This window comes from Haemorhous mexicanus, chromosome 17 (genome assembly GCF_027477595.1).
Source record: "Haemorhous mexicanus isolate bHaeMex1 chromosome 17, bHaeMex1.pri, whole genome shotgun sequence".
In the NCBI taxonomy this organism is placed as follows: Eukaryota; Metazoa; Chordata; class Aves; order Passeriformes; family Fringillidae; genus Haemorhous; species Haemorhous mexicanus.
Window position 1 is genome coordinate 12,572,910 of NC_082357.1, and position 15,068 is coordinate 12,587,977.

The 15,068-nt window shown below is 43.1% G+C and overlaps 1 protein-coding gene across 2 annotated transcripts in view; it reads right to left on the reverse strand.

Moving 5' to 3' along the window:
- Positions 1-3,708: 3,708 nt before the first annotated feature.
- Positions 3,709-15,068, reverse strand: part of CARD11 (caspase recruitment domain family member 11) — a 44,973-nt gene continuing 33,613 nt past the window's right edge. For both annotated transcript variants that reach the window (XM_059861688.1, XM_059861689.1), the window contains exons 13-24: positions 14,835-14,887; positions 14,154-14,286; positions 13,489-13,690; positions 12,920-13,046; positions 11,590-11,830; positions 11,084-11,180; positions 9,976-10,071; positions 8,893-9,025; positions 8,166-8,345; positions 6,889-7,013; positions 5,956-6,071; positions 3,709-5,396 (exon numbers count right to left, since the gene is read on the reverse strand). In XM_059861688.1, coding sequence (XP_059717671.1) covers positions 5,192-5,396; positions 5,956-6,071; positions 6,889-7,013; positions 8,166-8,345; positions 8,893-9,025; positions 9,976-10,071; positions 11,084-11,180; positions 11,590-11,830; positions 12,920-13,046; positions 13,489-13,690; positions 14,154-14,286; positions 14,835-14,887 — 1,708 coding nt within the window. In that variant the 3' untranslated portion in view covers positions 3,709-5,191. The remainder of the gene's footprint in view (positions 5,397-5,955; positions 6,072-6,888; positions 7,014-8,165; positions 8,346-8,892; positions 9,026-9,975; positions 10,072-11,083; positions 11,181-11,589; positions 11,831-12,919; positions 13,047-13,488; positions 13,691-14,153; positions 14,287-14,834; positions 14,888-15,068) is intronic.

The window sequence follows — 15,068 nt, forward strand, 5'->3', positions numbered from 1 at the left end:
CTGCACACTCGGAATCAGCCCCGAGGGACACAGGATGCAGAACAAGCAACTCTGGAAACTGAGCAAGCAGGAGAAAAGGGGGAGACAAAGTCCCTCACAAGCAGTGAATCACAATCTCCTGTTTGATATTGTGTGTCTCTTTGTGAGGTGCTGTTCAATTCTCAGAGCTGAACACGAGCAAAGGAGATGGAAACTGCACCAAAGGGGAACACATTGTCACGGTCTAAGCTGATTAAGGCTGAATGACTTGGAATGCACAATACAAATAACTGCAAAATCCTAGAATGTTGCTCTTCCAGAAGCCCTAAACTCCTGTGTCCTGCTTTTCCAGTCTCCAGGGAACAGTTTAACAAGTGCTGCTCAGGCAGCCCAGCCCAGGCAGGGCTGAAGAAGCTGCGAGCAGCTCCAGGGCTCAGCAGTGCCCGACTGCAGCCTTGTACTGAGCTCTCAAACCCTGGGCCATGAAAATAGCTTGGAACAAAGAATACAGAAACCTCTAACAGGTTTACAGGCATTTTTCCAGCTTTGGCATCTATCTCCACTTTAAGTTTGTAGGCACAAGTCTGCTTTGTGTGTGTTCCTACCCCCCTGCAAATTGTGCTGCCAGAGCTGTCTGTGCTGCAGCCGGACCGATTGACAGCTTTGCCTCCAGCCAGAATTCTGATTCAAAGGAATATCCAATTCTGTGTAATAAAGTTTGCATGAAATTTTTACCTGCAACAATTCCCCAATGTGCTGAACTGCATGATACTGACTTATACAATATATCATTTTAGCAGCAGAGTTAAACAAAACGCCAAGCCAGACTCAGTTGGATTTTTCTCCTGTGATCACAGGTATTATACCACATGTGAGAGCTGTAAGCCATTACTTCCATTATTTTGTAGTAGGTAAACATCAAATACAACAAGCGTTTCAATCAAATCAGATGTTTAAATGTAGAGTTTAAAAAAGATTTCACCTAAAAAATTAAAAATTAACCCCAAAAATATTTTCAGATAAAAGATTAAAAGTATGTGAAATATTGAAAATTACTGCTTCAGTATTATTGAAATACTTTATTTTTTTTTAAATGAAGTGTTAGAATGAAAGAATTTCCATAGACATTTGATTTAGATGAAAACATATTTTCTAACAGAACAATATTCCATTGAAAAAATTTCCAATTGCATTTTCTAGTGGGCAATTTTTCAATGACATTTTCAGAAGAACAATTTGCATGTGAAAAATTTTCCAACAAGCTCTTGTGAGCTCTTAAAGGAAAGAAGTAGTTTTCAAATAATCCATTTTGAAAGGCAGTTATTATTCTATGTTTTCCACCTCTTACAGTAAAAGCAGCAGACCAAACATAGGGCAATTTCCAGGCTTTCTGCTACCTCCTTTCTAACTTAAAATACAAACTGCTGAGAAATGTTCCCAGACTTCAATTAAAAACCATGAGTGATTTTAAAATGGGTCGTGCTGTGAATGTTGCTTACCTTAGGTAGGGATCCATACCTGGGATTCACACGTGGTGGCTGGGCCTGAGCTCTGGTGTCCAAGCACAGCCTCCAGTTCCAAATCAGGTCTGCAGCTTGAATTTCCCTCTTTAGACTGATTTAGAGAATGTATCTGAATTTTGGTGGTACCTGCAAGTCCAGTTATTGACCCCAAATCTCATATCAAGTGCTGTCTAAAATACAGAAACAACCAAAGAATAAATCAACATTAAACTTGTCCCATTCTAACCATTTGATGAGATCAGGTGGAGAATCTGCTCGAGATTCCACTGTGACACTATTTACAGGGAACATTTACAACATTTCCAATTCCCATGTTGTTTTCTTAATTGTTGTTCCCAGTTTTTCAACCACACAACCCCTCCTGAAGCTGCCTATGCCTGCTGGGCTTTTGTGCATGTGCTGAGCCCAGGTTTGTGTAACTGGGATGTGCATGTGAGGAGGGATGTGGCCTAAGGTGATACCTCACAAGGGAGATGTAGCAGAAGGGAGAATACCACTGTGATCTACAGCCCAAATTCCAAGTCTGCAGTTTAAATCTGCTGGTTCAGAACTTGGAATCCACTCTGATTCCAGCACTCTGACATTCAGGGAAAATCATGGCCTCTTTTCAAGATCTGAATGTGTTTCAAAGGTGCAGGGGTAATTTCCTTCAGTTGAGAGGGACAGCTCTTGGCTCCAGAGCAGAGGAATCTCCCAGCCAGTGTAAATTACTGTGGCCCCTTTTGCTCCATGGCTGCTTTGCAGCTCCACTCCAGCTACAGATCTGCACTTGGACTTCACACCCAGAAGTCAAGAGGGAACAGAGTTTTCAGTCCTTCTCCACCAAGTCACAGAGAGATGAGGCTTGTGCAGGGTACAGGACACAGCTGGACAGAGTCTGGTTGTTTTGCATCACATGAGCAGACAACCACAATGGGTCTGCAGAGCTGGGAATTTACAGATGCACTTGGATATGAGAAGAAAGGTCTGCTCCGTGTATCCATCCCTCTCTTGTTTCACAGAAATAATTAGATCTCTTGTTCTCTGCCTCAATCTCTACTTCCACTTTTCCCATAAGGTGGTTTAGCTGCCCCAAATTACAGATCAAAGAGCTAAATGCTAAAGGCCAGGCTAATTCTCTCATTTCTTGCTGTAGTCTATGAAAACCCCAGATAGTTCAGAGGGCAATTCATCTCACCCTTAGATAGCCATCTCCAGTAAGTCAGAGAAACAGCTTTTTGGAGGTGAATCTCTGCCCACTGCAAAGGAACCTCCTCCAGAGTTTGGCATATGCCTTTCCTGTGCTGAAAGTGGAGTGGGACAAATCACATCTGCAGCTTTGTCCATGCGAAGAGACATAAAGCTGTGGGGAGAGGAGATCACTGCAGAAACAACCATGGCATTCTGAGACAGTCCATCCCCTCTGCCCCACCTGCCATCTGTTGCAGCCATTCCAGCAGATGGCAGCGATCCCTGTGGCACTGCCGGTGGCACACGGACATCCTCCGCGCTGGCCGCTGAGCAGTCAGCTGCTGGCTCCTGGAGGCATCTGACGCTGACCTGGCTGAACTTTTTGCTGAAGCAGCTGAGAAATGTTCCTGCAGTCCCTCCCATTGCTCAGCTGCAGACTCAAAAGCTTTCACAAGAGGGGCAGGAACAAACCACAGGCAGCTGTTACACGAGGCTGCATTATCAGGACATTAGGAATGAATGCAAAATGCTCCTGGAAGGCTTAGTTCTTCCAACTGATGCTTTCTTATTTCTGCTTGAGCTACAGAGGATCTCTGAAGAATCATCCAATTTGTTCTATATATACCCCAACTGGTTGTTATTCTTTGCCCTGGAGGGAGTTGCAAATTGTGTGTGCAGCCTGTCCTTTTTGTAAAGAGATTGCACATGGAAGTATCCCCCTGCTTGTACAGTCCAAGCAGATGGCACTGGGCAGGTAAAAAGCTATTCTCTGAGAAGTGCTAGCTATGAACATTCTTTCAAACATTAATAACTTGAGAAACACAGCAGCAGCAATTAGATGTAAAGTGACATAAATTACTTCTCGAAGAGTCCATTAGTTAAAAAATGATGTGCATAAAAGAAAAGAGCATAAAAGAAAAGCACAATCCCAAAAGCCACCATGAGCTGACCCAGTCTACCTGAGACACAGCCACAGTAGAAGTTTGTTGCAAAGACAAGGGAGCAGCTAATCTAGTGAAGACAACCAGGCCAGATGTTCTGTTTAGATTCTGATTGTTTTTTTATTGCCTGCTACTGTTCATCAGCCCACAGCACCGAGATGGGGGACTGAAGATGAATGCAGAAGAAAAGAAAATTTGTTATTAAATGCATCTTAAAGGGAGGGATGTGGCAAGGAATGAAGGATCTAAGGACAATGGGATGGACCACTCTTCATCTGTAGGTCAATTTTTATTGCATTTCAGATCAGCAATTGCACGAGTCATTATTATGGGGTCAGTTTTATTGGATCAATTTGGCAATCTCAGTACAGCATCTAATGTCGAGAGGAAAGATTTCAAAGCCTGAAGAGATTTAGGAGTATAAGTCACACTCATGAGCAGTGGAACTTAAACTCTCTGAGGACTTAAGTGCTTTTGAAAATGGGACATGGTCTCCTCAGCCCTACACACACTTCTGGAAGCATTATCCCACTTGGCCACAGCTCAGCGTGGTGCCCGCAGGGCTCCTCACTGTCACTCATGGCACACAGGTCAAGGACTGAGTGGTTCACAGCAATTACTGGCTTATGAAATTCTTCTTTTCTTCTTCTAAGAATAGTTCCTCCTGTTGAGAGTCGGCATGTTGGCAGGCAATGATGTTGCAGAGAAATATTTCAGTGAAGAAACAGAAAAAACTTGTTGTCCGAAGAAAGCACCGTGGTATTTTCCATGAGTAAAAAAATGTTAAAAACTGAGAGATGTACAAATGAACACAGTGCAGAGGCAGGGATAAACTAAATGAAATGTTGGCAGATGTGGAAAGATCTGATGTGCCACTGGGACAGTGAAGTCTGTTTTCCTGTAAGCGCCAGGACTACAAAGGAAACCTGCAAAACTGTTAAATAAAACTGGAGTTTCAAAGGGAAGAGAAAATTTTCATTTTAGTTAATGCCAGGAGGAATAGCTATTTTCTTCTCTTTTGATTAAAATGGCTGAAAATGGTTGTGGAGAGCCAGGGCTACAGGGCTGCTCTGGCCATCAGCAGTTGTGTTGTGCTGCTCCCAACCAGCCTTCAGCTTCCTCAGCTGGGTATCACCTCAGGGGGGTGTGGGGCACATCTCAACTCCACATCCTGCACCCCATGCCCATGCCTTATCCCTTTCAGATTCCACTTATTTGGTCTCATCAGAAATTTTGAATGAGACCAAAGAGATCCATATTTTGAACATAATAAATTACCCCAAGCTCCCTCTCAAGATCTTTGTCCTCATGTGTTAAACAGGTGCTGTCCCTTAAGAAATGCCAGTGGATCAGAAATTGTGGTGGTGGCCCCACAGCCTGGATCCCAGCATCTGAGACTCTGGCTCTTCAACACAGCTCCAGTCCCGTTCCAGACATGCATCCTGCCAGCAGGGAGTGCCCTGCCAGCAAGGGTGAAACAGGAGTGAGCTCTGGGCACCTAACCAGGAATTCTGAGAAGGCCTGCTCCACCTGGACGTGTCCTTTCCTCACCAAAGAGCTCCGTGTTCCTGAGGGCTTTTATAGCTGATCCTCATCTACCCAGATGGTTTTCCGCTGCTCTTCCCCGATCCTGTCCTTTATGGTCCGGATAAGATCCTCGATGCTGCTCCAAGCCTCTGCCTCCACAGAGGCATAAAGGCAGGGCAGTGCTTCCAGTTCTTTCTCCTTCAGGCGGCACATCCGTAAAAACTCATCCTCAGTCTCTGGCTTTGGTAGCAGTTTCCTGTATCAAATGAGCAGACCGAAAATAAATGTCTTGGATTTTAAGTTAATCCTGCAGTCCCAGCTGTCCCATCAAGAATTTATTTTCTCCTAACTACTTCCAAGCAATAAAAGCAGTGAAGAATGCAGCTACTGCAGGTCTACCATCCTCTTACCTCCATGCTGCCCCAAGGAGAAATATTTGCTATGGGGAAACAATTTCAGAGGATTGAATGGAGGGAGAGTGCAAGTGTTTACGAGCTCTCCTCTTCCAGCTTGCATTACCTTAAGAAATGCTGTGGGAGTGCTGAGCATGGAGAAAACCACATTTTCTTCGGTCTCATCCTCCCACAATGCTCATTGCCACCAGTGACAGTGAAAGAGTGCCAGATTTGGGGAATTCCTGCTTTCTCCAGTTGTAAGATTTCAGGGAGGAGTCAAGGGAGGAAACAGTGCACAAAGAAGTACCAGATGGAGAGGGATGAGGGTGTTTATTTCTCTCAGTGAGAACATTATTGGACTCAAGAATTATTCACTGAATAAGATGAAACATCAAATATGCAAAAGGTTTGACATGTTACCTGAACCTCTTGATGTTTTTCTCTGAGACTCTTATAAAGAGAACAATAGGATATATCTTGGCTTTGATTAAATCCTTCGTGCAGCTTATTCCAGCTTCCAGGAGACAATGCTTGTTCTAAAAACAAAGTCATAACAGTGTCACAAAGGAAAATTCACTGCTGTGGAATCTCAAGATAATGATATCTATCCCTTATGGGGTGATTTGGAAGGCTCTCTATTTACCATTGTACTGATTTAAAACCTTTTAATCAAATATACATTTAAAGTCCAGCTCCTCCTACTGGTTTAAAACTAGTCTGTCAAATAACAGCTGAGCTTAACAGCTTTCTAAAAAGGTTTAAAATGGAAATGGAATGCTCTAAAGATGAAAAGTATGATAAAATACCAGTTTTACATATAGACCCAAACACACAGACTTGCTTTTTGTTCAGAAAGAACATCTACTGCAACCACTTGTGAGACAAAAAACCATCACTTTAATTCTCCTTCTTTTCCATGCAGTGCATCAAATCTACTCTACTTGACATCAGATCTCTGTCTTGGGCATTGTTATCTTTGTTCTGTACACCCCTGTGTCTGGGTTTCAGGCTTCTCTTTCCTTTGTCTAGGTCTTTGTATCTCTTACTCTCTCGTGTATTCATATATACTTATGATATGAAAAGGAAATGAATAAAGGATGGAGCACAGAAAATGAAAGGATATTTAGCTGCATCTATGTGGGTCATCACAGGGAATGAGGGAGAACATAAAGGGATATGGCTGAAGATGGGAAAGAAAAGGAAAATTAAGAGCACAAATAAAAGCCATTTGAGGGAATAAATAAAAATCTGAGATTGAAGGAGTGCAACTGTAAATTGGTCAGTCTGGTATCCAGGACATTGCAGAGAGGTTCCCAGAGAGCCCAGAGAAGGGACACAGAGCACTGTGAGCACCTTGGCAGTAACAGCCTCGATGTTGGCAGGTACAATACACTCGTATGTGTTCAGATTCTTTTCTCTGCTGAAGATGACAGTCTCTGTCCTTTGCTTCCTTAAGAACTCTTCCTTTGTTACAATATCTAGGAAGAGATGTGGATGGGGACAGAATCAAATTTACAGCAGCAGAACACGTAGAAAAGTATCCAGTAGTACTTCACATGGGATGTAAGGATGGTTCAGGGAAGGAGCATGAGCAATGAATTGTCTTAACAGCTGCCTCATTTCTTCCATTGAATTCAATTAAAGCCTAATCTGATCACAGCTGAGCATCTCAGCTATATCCTGCACCAATGAGTCCTTGGGCAATTACTACAACGCTATGAAGGCATTAAATTAAAACAGTAAATACAATTCCAGCACCTAGTGTTATATAGTAGTTCAGGGATGGAGGATGCTGAGAAGTGCTAAAAAAAGGTGGTCTCTTCAGCCCAGGATCCTAAAACAAGGATTTAGTGTTCCAACATTTGTGTTTAAAGTTTCAAAAAAATTTGGCTTAGGTTGCAATGTGTGATACTGGCCCCCTTGTGAATTGCAGCTCTACATCAAAGCTTTTGTTTTATGTTTCAAGACAGGGGATATTTATTATAATACTTAACTTCTCAGTTTCTCTGTCTGGATGACTGTAAGGCTGCATACTATGCTGTGGGTATTCAATATTAGTGTAAAAATGAAACGTCAGCTCTGTTTAATGCTGGGTTGTATACAATCCTGCCCTGCAGCCATCAAGGCACTGCGTCCTGCTTTAATAGTAAATACTTAGCATGGAAGAAAATCAGTCTTTCCAGTAGATCAAATGCACAATCTTCACAGCTTGGATGAGACAGAAACCTAAAGTTGCTCCAGGGAAGATATTCCTCATAATAGCAAATACTAGAAACAAATTAATCAAAATTTCACATTGCCTAGATATGCAGTATGCAAACAGTATGCAAACAGAAAGAGCACTCACAGCATTTCAGTCTCTGAGGGGCAGCCTAGCAACCACACAGCATACACATGGATAATATTTATAGACACAGAATCTCATAACCATGTGTACTGGCTGTCTCAAAAACATTCAAATATCCCAGATAGTCTCAAAAAGCAGGATTTACAGCTACACATCACTCTGATGTGACTCAAAGTACCTCAAGCAACTCTCACATGTGCATTCCCCTACGTGTGCATGCATATATATGTTCATATTTCCAACACTGAGAGCTGACAGTCATGGCCCTCTCTTACCCCATTACCTGGCTTGCATATGTTGAATTCCAGGGCACCTCCAGAGTTGAGAAGCTTCTGCACCAAGGGCTTGGCCAGCATGGTGGGGGTGAACAGCACGGGGCGCCTGCGCTCGCAGTGGATGGGTCTCACCAAGCTGTAAGGGATCAGACTGAGCTTCTTGTCCAGTTCACTCTCTGAATCCAAATCTGAGCAAAGAACAAGACATTTATCCTCAGGGTTCCTCTCCATCAATATTTGGAGAAAAAAAAAGGAGACACACATGAACCAGAAATGACATGGTTAGTCATACTGGTCCTCCTTCCCTTTTACTGGGGTTGTTTTTACTGTACTCACAGGACTATGATGTCCAATCTAATACTAAATAATTCAACTGCCTTTTGCTTTCAAGAGATTATTTCTTAACCTCTTCAACACAACATTTGCTTGGAGACTCTCTGCTTGTTAGCTTGACTTTAGGCTCCAAGTTAAATGTTTTGGAGCAAAAGACAAGGAAGCACTTAGGAAGAACTGCCAGCCAACCAGGACATTTCAGTGTCCTAAAGCTGCCTGTGAAGGCTTAGTGCCCCAAGTTCTTTTAGCCAAATCAGTTTTGGTCACACTTGCTGTTGAACTTTTGCAGAGTGGACCAAAATGCAAGACCTGTGATACATTTCACAGCCATGCTGTTCTGTAGATGTTGATGTAGGCCTTTGTGTCAGTGCTATGTGTGTAAAGGCTGTTTTAGATTTTTACCTTCCAGTTTATCAGGCAGCTGCTTCTTCCCTTCGGAAGAGCTCAGTGCCAGGCCCGAGGGCCAGCCCGTGACGATGCGGACCCGCTCGTTGCTGTTCATTCGTTTGTATTTGTTCTCAGACCTACTGACAAACTAAAATGGTGAACAAAAAAAAAAAAAAAAAAGAGAGATTCGAGCCTCATTTTTTGCATTATTTACCCTCCCATGTATTCATCAGCCAACACTTGTTACCTACGAGATCTGAATCACTTGTGTCTATCAAAGACAGGACTCCGTGGATCTGTGGACTGAATTCTAAGACTCTTTAAATATCATAGATCTGTTTCAGAGCCTGTGTTAATCCCCTTTGGGATTTGTTGTTTTGTTCTCTGCTCTTAAGAGGCATGTTTTCCCTTCACAGAGCTCCCTGCTATCACCAGTACAAGCCCTGATGTGTACATCATACCCAGAGTATATGCACAAATGTCTCACAGGCTATACCCAAACTGCCTCTTCTTTGCTCTACCAGAGAGACTTAAAAACTCCCAAATGGCCTCTTTTTACAGTCATTTTACATGAGAAATAGGCTTCATGCTTTCCTTCCTCATCCACCCGCCTATTGCTCTATCCAAACATTAACTCCTCCTCCTGTGTATTTGCTAACCTTTCCCAATCACCTTCCTTCACAAGGCTTTATCTTTCACCCACACAGCCTCTGTCATGCTCAGAGTCACTGGCCTACAATTAAAGGACTATTTTCTGATGGAGCCCTATCTCAGAGACTTGGGGATTTGATTCACCCCATTGGATTTGTCCTTATGGTACAACAAAGCACATTTCAGCCTCTGATGGCAGATGTGTGGGATTCCTCAAGGCACATCTGTAATGGAAGCCATGCTCTTGAAAACAAGCACCCCACATCACAACAGAAAACACAACCCATCCTTCTCCTTCATACATTAAATCTCTTTTTGATAAGAATAAATTCCAATACAACCTCTAGACCTGAGCTGGGATTTCTGGGTGAATTAGGACAGCCTGAGAATATCTACTGTTCAGATCCACTATTTCAGACATTGCACTGAGGATTTGAACTTTATTACCTGTAAAATCTGGCCCAAAAGAAAGCTTGCTCTGGATAGGCGAGGGCTGGTTTTGGGGTCGTTCTGCAGGGCAGGCTCCTCTGGCTGCAATGTATTCTAGCAAAAAATAACACAGGAGATTTTCTCACCCCTGCTTTTTTTTTGTCTTTTTTAATCATAACATTTGAGAAACAAAAGAAGCCAAACCAGATATTTTCTATTTCCAATAAAAGGGATAGTGATTGATACCTATCCAAAATACAATATTCTAAACAGTGGGCACAGCACAGCCTGTGCTGACAAACACTGCTTTTTCACTGCTCTGCACATTCCTTTGTTCAGACTGTTCTCCACACCTAAGACAGAGATAATTTCTGCACCAAGAAAGAGCATGCACAGCTTTTGCTTTCACAAGCACCTCTGCCAGTGATCTCTGTCCCTTTGATCAGCGGGGCCGTGAGCACAGAAGGAATGTGTGACACTTAACCTCAACTGAAATCAAGCACAAGCACTGTCTACTTGTCTCTGTAAAACTCAGGAGCATGAAATGTCTCCCAGATTCTAAAAGTAACTTATGGTAACTGACACACCAGGAAGGCAGTTTTAATTGTGTAAAAATGGAATTTTGGGGTCTAAAAATGCTTTTAGTGAAGGGAAAAGGAAAATTTGAAGGACTGTTGTGTGAAGGCCTGATCATCCCAATTCTCTCCACAGCATCCAGGCTGGAAGAGAGAGGTATTCAGGTCTTTCTAAAGTGGGACAACAGACTCTGTGGTTTAGAGGCTTATTCAGAAGAGGAGAGAAATAATTCTGATTATTAACTGCAAGGACACAACTTCTTCCTCATGTGTGCATGAAGATGCATTAAATATTTACAGGTATGGAAGCATGAAAAGTGTGACTAACACACAGAACAGAGTTTGGACTTGAATAGTGAGTTTGGATTAATAGTGAGCCAGAGCTGGGTTCATTCCCAGGGACAATATTATTTAAAGCAAACAGAAGGTGCCCATTGCCTGACACAATCAAAACCTACAAAGAGGAATTTCTGTAAAATGATGATGAAAAATGAAAAACTAACAGCAGGGGAGTATGAGGTGTTAAAAGGACTTTGTTTGTAGATATTTACCCGCAGGGCCCGAAGGGTGTTGTAGGAGTTTTCTGTCTCATCTTTGCTTCCTCTGTGCATCAACCGCTGCAGCTTCACCAAAAGGAGTTGCTGGGCTCTGAAAGAAAGGATGAAATCACAGATCAAGATATTTTTGAAACCACTCACAAGAAAGCTGGATTGCAACAGGTCTGTGCCTACAGAAAAGATGAAATAGAAATAGCAGTGAGGACTGGCTGAACCATGCAGTAAAGGCAGGAACAAAACAATATGAAGAACTGCAGTTCAGTTAAGGACTAAAGAATATCCATGGAATATTTGCATATGATACTTTTTGAGAGACTCATTTCATTTTTTCAGGTAACATCTGGAATCTCTGTTCTTAAGTTTTATAGCTCATACTACAGTTTTACATCAGACCTTATCTCAAAATTTAAGACAAAGACACCTCTGTCCTTACAGCAGTAATTAAGTTCCCTGTTTCTAGATCCCTGCTCTCAGTAATGGTCACTCAGAATCACTCTCACCTGCTGTAGCTGGGAATGGTCCCCATCTCCAGGTCCCTGTCAGTGAAGGGATCCACCCTGGCACACAGCCACTCACACCTGCCCTGGTACATGGTGTCCAGAATGTGGACGATCTCATCACATTTCACCGACAGGGAGCAGCAGTCCAGCTGGCTGGAGATGTTCAGGTTGAGGCGGATGTGAAACGAGTCCCCCGAGGTGATGAGCCCCTCCTCCAGCTCCGACAGCAGCTTGCGGTACCCTGCAGCAGGGAGGGGAGGGAAGGGGTGAGGCAGGAGCTCCACGCTGCTGCTGCTGCATTCCCTCTGGGAGAAGCCACAGCACAAACTCCTGAGGTTCCTCTGAGAGAGCTTTGTGCTTCCAGAGTGCTGCTTGCAGGAGTTCCAGCAACATCATGGGCCTGCACCTCAGAGACACTGAAGGGGCACTGGCTCAGGGACAGCCCATGCTGCTGCTGTCAGCTCTGTGGGAATATTCTCATTATAATGCTACTTTTAGGTAACTCCATTCTCAGTACTCCCCACATGACCTGTGGAACAAAGAACTTCTCAGCAAAGACACAGACACAGCTATAGCTCTGCCCTCTAAGTACCGTGTGAGTTCTGCCACCAATTTTAATGACAAGCTATTCTCCTTATTATTAGCTCTAATTGGCACTCCCAGAATCTATAACATGCTTTATCTGCAGTTAAGTGATGCTCAAAAAATTGCAATAGTCTTTCCTACAATTGAAAACATCAAAGAAAATCAAAGGCATCACTTCCTGCATGATCTATGCAGCTGAAATTCTCTAACCAGCATAAAAATCATGAATGCCCATTTATACACACCAGTAAAGAATGGATTTTGGAATGTAATTTTTGATCCATAACCTGAAATTATCATTATAGAACCTGAACACTAAAATCAAATTCTATTCGCCACACATGAACTCCAGCTGTTAAAGATAAGATAAAGCCACAAAGGTAATAAACAGGGCAACTCCATCAGGTAAATGCTAAATCGACCAGCTGGATAAAGATCACTCAGCTCACTGCATTGTATTGAAGAAAACTGTACATAAAAATAAGCTTGAGTGTGTTTCATGAGTCATGTTGCTATTGGCCACCATGTAAATTTTTCAGACTCCTGTTGACAAGCACATGTTGTTTTTTTCTCAGACAGCAGGCTAAAAGCTGAAGCAGTTCCAGGGAGGAGCTGTAATTAACACCAGTGGCATGCTCCAGATTTATCCCAATACAAAGGATGTGCTGGTCCTGTCACTCTCTTCCAGACAAGTTGCCATAAAAGCCCTGGGACTACTTGAGATAAGAAATACTTTTGTTCTTACCTTCATGATTTGGTTTATACTGGAGTGTTACTGGACCACTGCACCTCTGAATTGTCCAGTGAACTTCTTCCTTTGTGCAAGTATCCAAAGGAACACTTTGATTTTCCCCTTTAATGCAGCCCTCCAACTAGATATGAAAGAAATATTACTCTTCAGTGCAAGTTCAATCTCTGAGTCAATTAAACCATTTTTTGGAAGTGCCATGATCTTTTTCTTATTAAACAATGCAGACACTTTGTTACCAGAATGTAGATTATGTTCTAAGTATATAATTCTTTTTCTTTCAAATTAGGAATGCTAGCTGTCAACAGAGCTGCAGCACTTGCACAATCCCAGGCTTCCCTGAGAGTAATAAATGCAGGAATATAAATTGTGGGAGGCTGTTTTTCCCCCCTGCCCTTTGGAGGCATTTGAACAGGGAAATGGTTTGGGAACATTGGCAATGGAGGGAAAACTAAGTAAAGAGAAACTTGGCAGAAGCATTGTTGAACTTGTGCTCCTGGGATGCCAGGGACAGCAGAGGTGGGCGGGCAGACACCCAGCGTGCTTGGTGACGATGTCGTGCTCACCAGGAGGATCTGGTGTCCCTCCCGAAGGCCAGCTTTCTCTGCCAGGGAGCCTGTCTTGACAGAGCTGACGAAGCTGCCTCTGTCATTGCCCCCGAGCAGGGTGATCTCTGAGTTGAGGCTGTCCCCGTTGAGCGTCACGCGCTGGACCGTGTGACACGAGCTCCTGATGCGGCCCACGGACGTGACAGAGGGACGGAAGGGTCTGTGTCCAGGAGAGGAAGGGACAACTGGTTATCTCACTCTGACTTTAATGAATGCATGGAAAATGAGAGATGTGCAAATAAACTTCTAGCATTATCAAGCACCAGGATCTAAGGACTCTAAAAGAAAACCTTCTTGTTACAGCAAAAGTTCTGGAGAAGAGCATCTCTGAAAATTCAGTGTATAACAGTTCTCCAGTCAGCAAGCTCTTGCAGCAAGATAGCAAGATCATAAGGAGAAGTTGAAGCCTTTAGAACATTTTGTCTGCCTTGAAGTTTTTGAATTTTCAGGCTGACCTTCATGGGTTTACAGAACATGAAAGGGCTCCAAGATAGCGTTATACTGCTGCCACCATAATCACTCCTGCTGTTATAACTTCAGCAACTAATAAATAAATAGAGAGTTTCTACCACAGCACCCTTTCCTCTCAGTCTCTAAGGCAAGTAAACTGGCATCTCAAATACCTTTCCAGAGAGAACTTTCTAAATATGGAGTTGACATGCTCAAGCTCATAGGCATCCAGGCCTTCTGACTGATGAGAAGAAGAGGAAGAGTGCACTGAAGGAGCTCCATGTGAATGCCTGTCGTGGCTGTCATCTGGAAAGAGTAACAAGAATGATAATGAGTCCTAGATAAAGTGACAAAGATGGAAAAGGGGAAAATTAATTTTAATTGATCCCAGCCAAAGCTGAAGTAGGAAATTCTTCATGCAGAGATGTGATTCATATCCACAGGACGTGCACAAGGAATGCCACTCTCATAGAACAGAAAGTGGGAAGGGACCTCTGGAGACTGTCTAGTCAAAGGTCAGTGAAGGCTCAGCTCAAGAAGATTTCTCAGGACTTTGTCCAGCTGGGTTTTGATATCTCCAAGGATGAAGAGTTTGGCTAAAACACTCTGGACAACCCTGTTCCAGTGTTTTACCACCCTTGTGGTAACAAAACTAACCCCTTTCCCTCTAAGTTTTTCAGGAATGACTGCTTTCCCCTTCTCACCACTGGCTGACCCTTTGTTTCCTTGATTTACTCACAGGCTGTGTGTCCCATTTACTTAGAGCAGGGCTGGTTATCTGACAGTCTCTGTAGCTGGGGAACTGATCACATATTAGCTCATATTTCAATTATATATGATATCCTCTTGCTTACCATCCATCTCCAAAGCATCACATCCAAAGCTGTCATTGTCCTCTTCAACCAGGCTGGAATTAAAAACAAAGCATGAGATGATGGAAGAGAGGGAAAGCTGAACACTTTCAAGCTTTCAGCAGATTTCCAGCTTCAGTAGATTTCAGTAAGTTCTGAAGGAGGAACTTCTTCTGTGAAAAAGGAAGATGTTGGAGGTGTTGCATCAGGCAATGGTGCAGCTGCAAAAAAATAAGC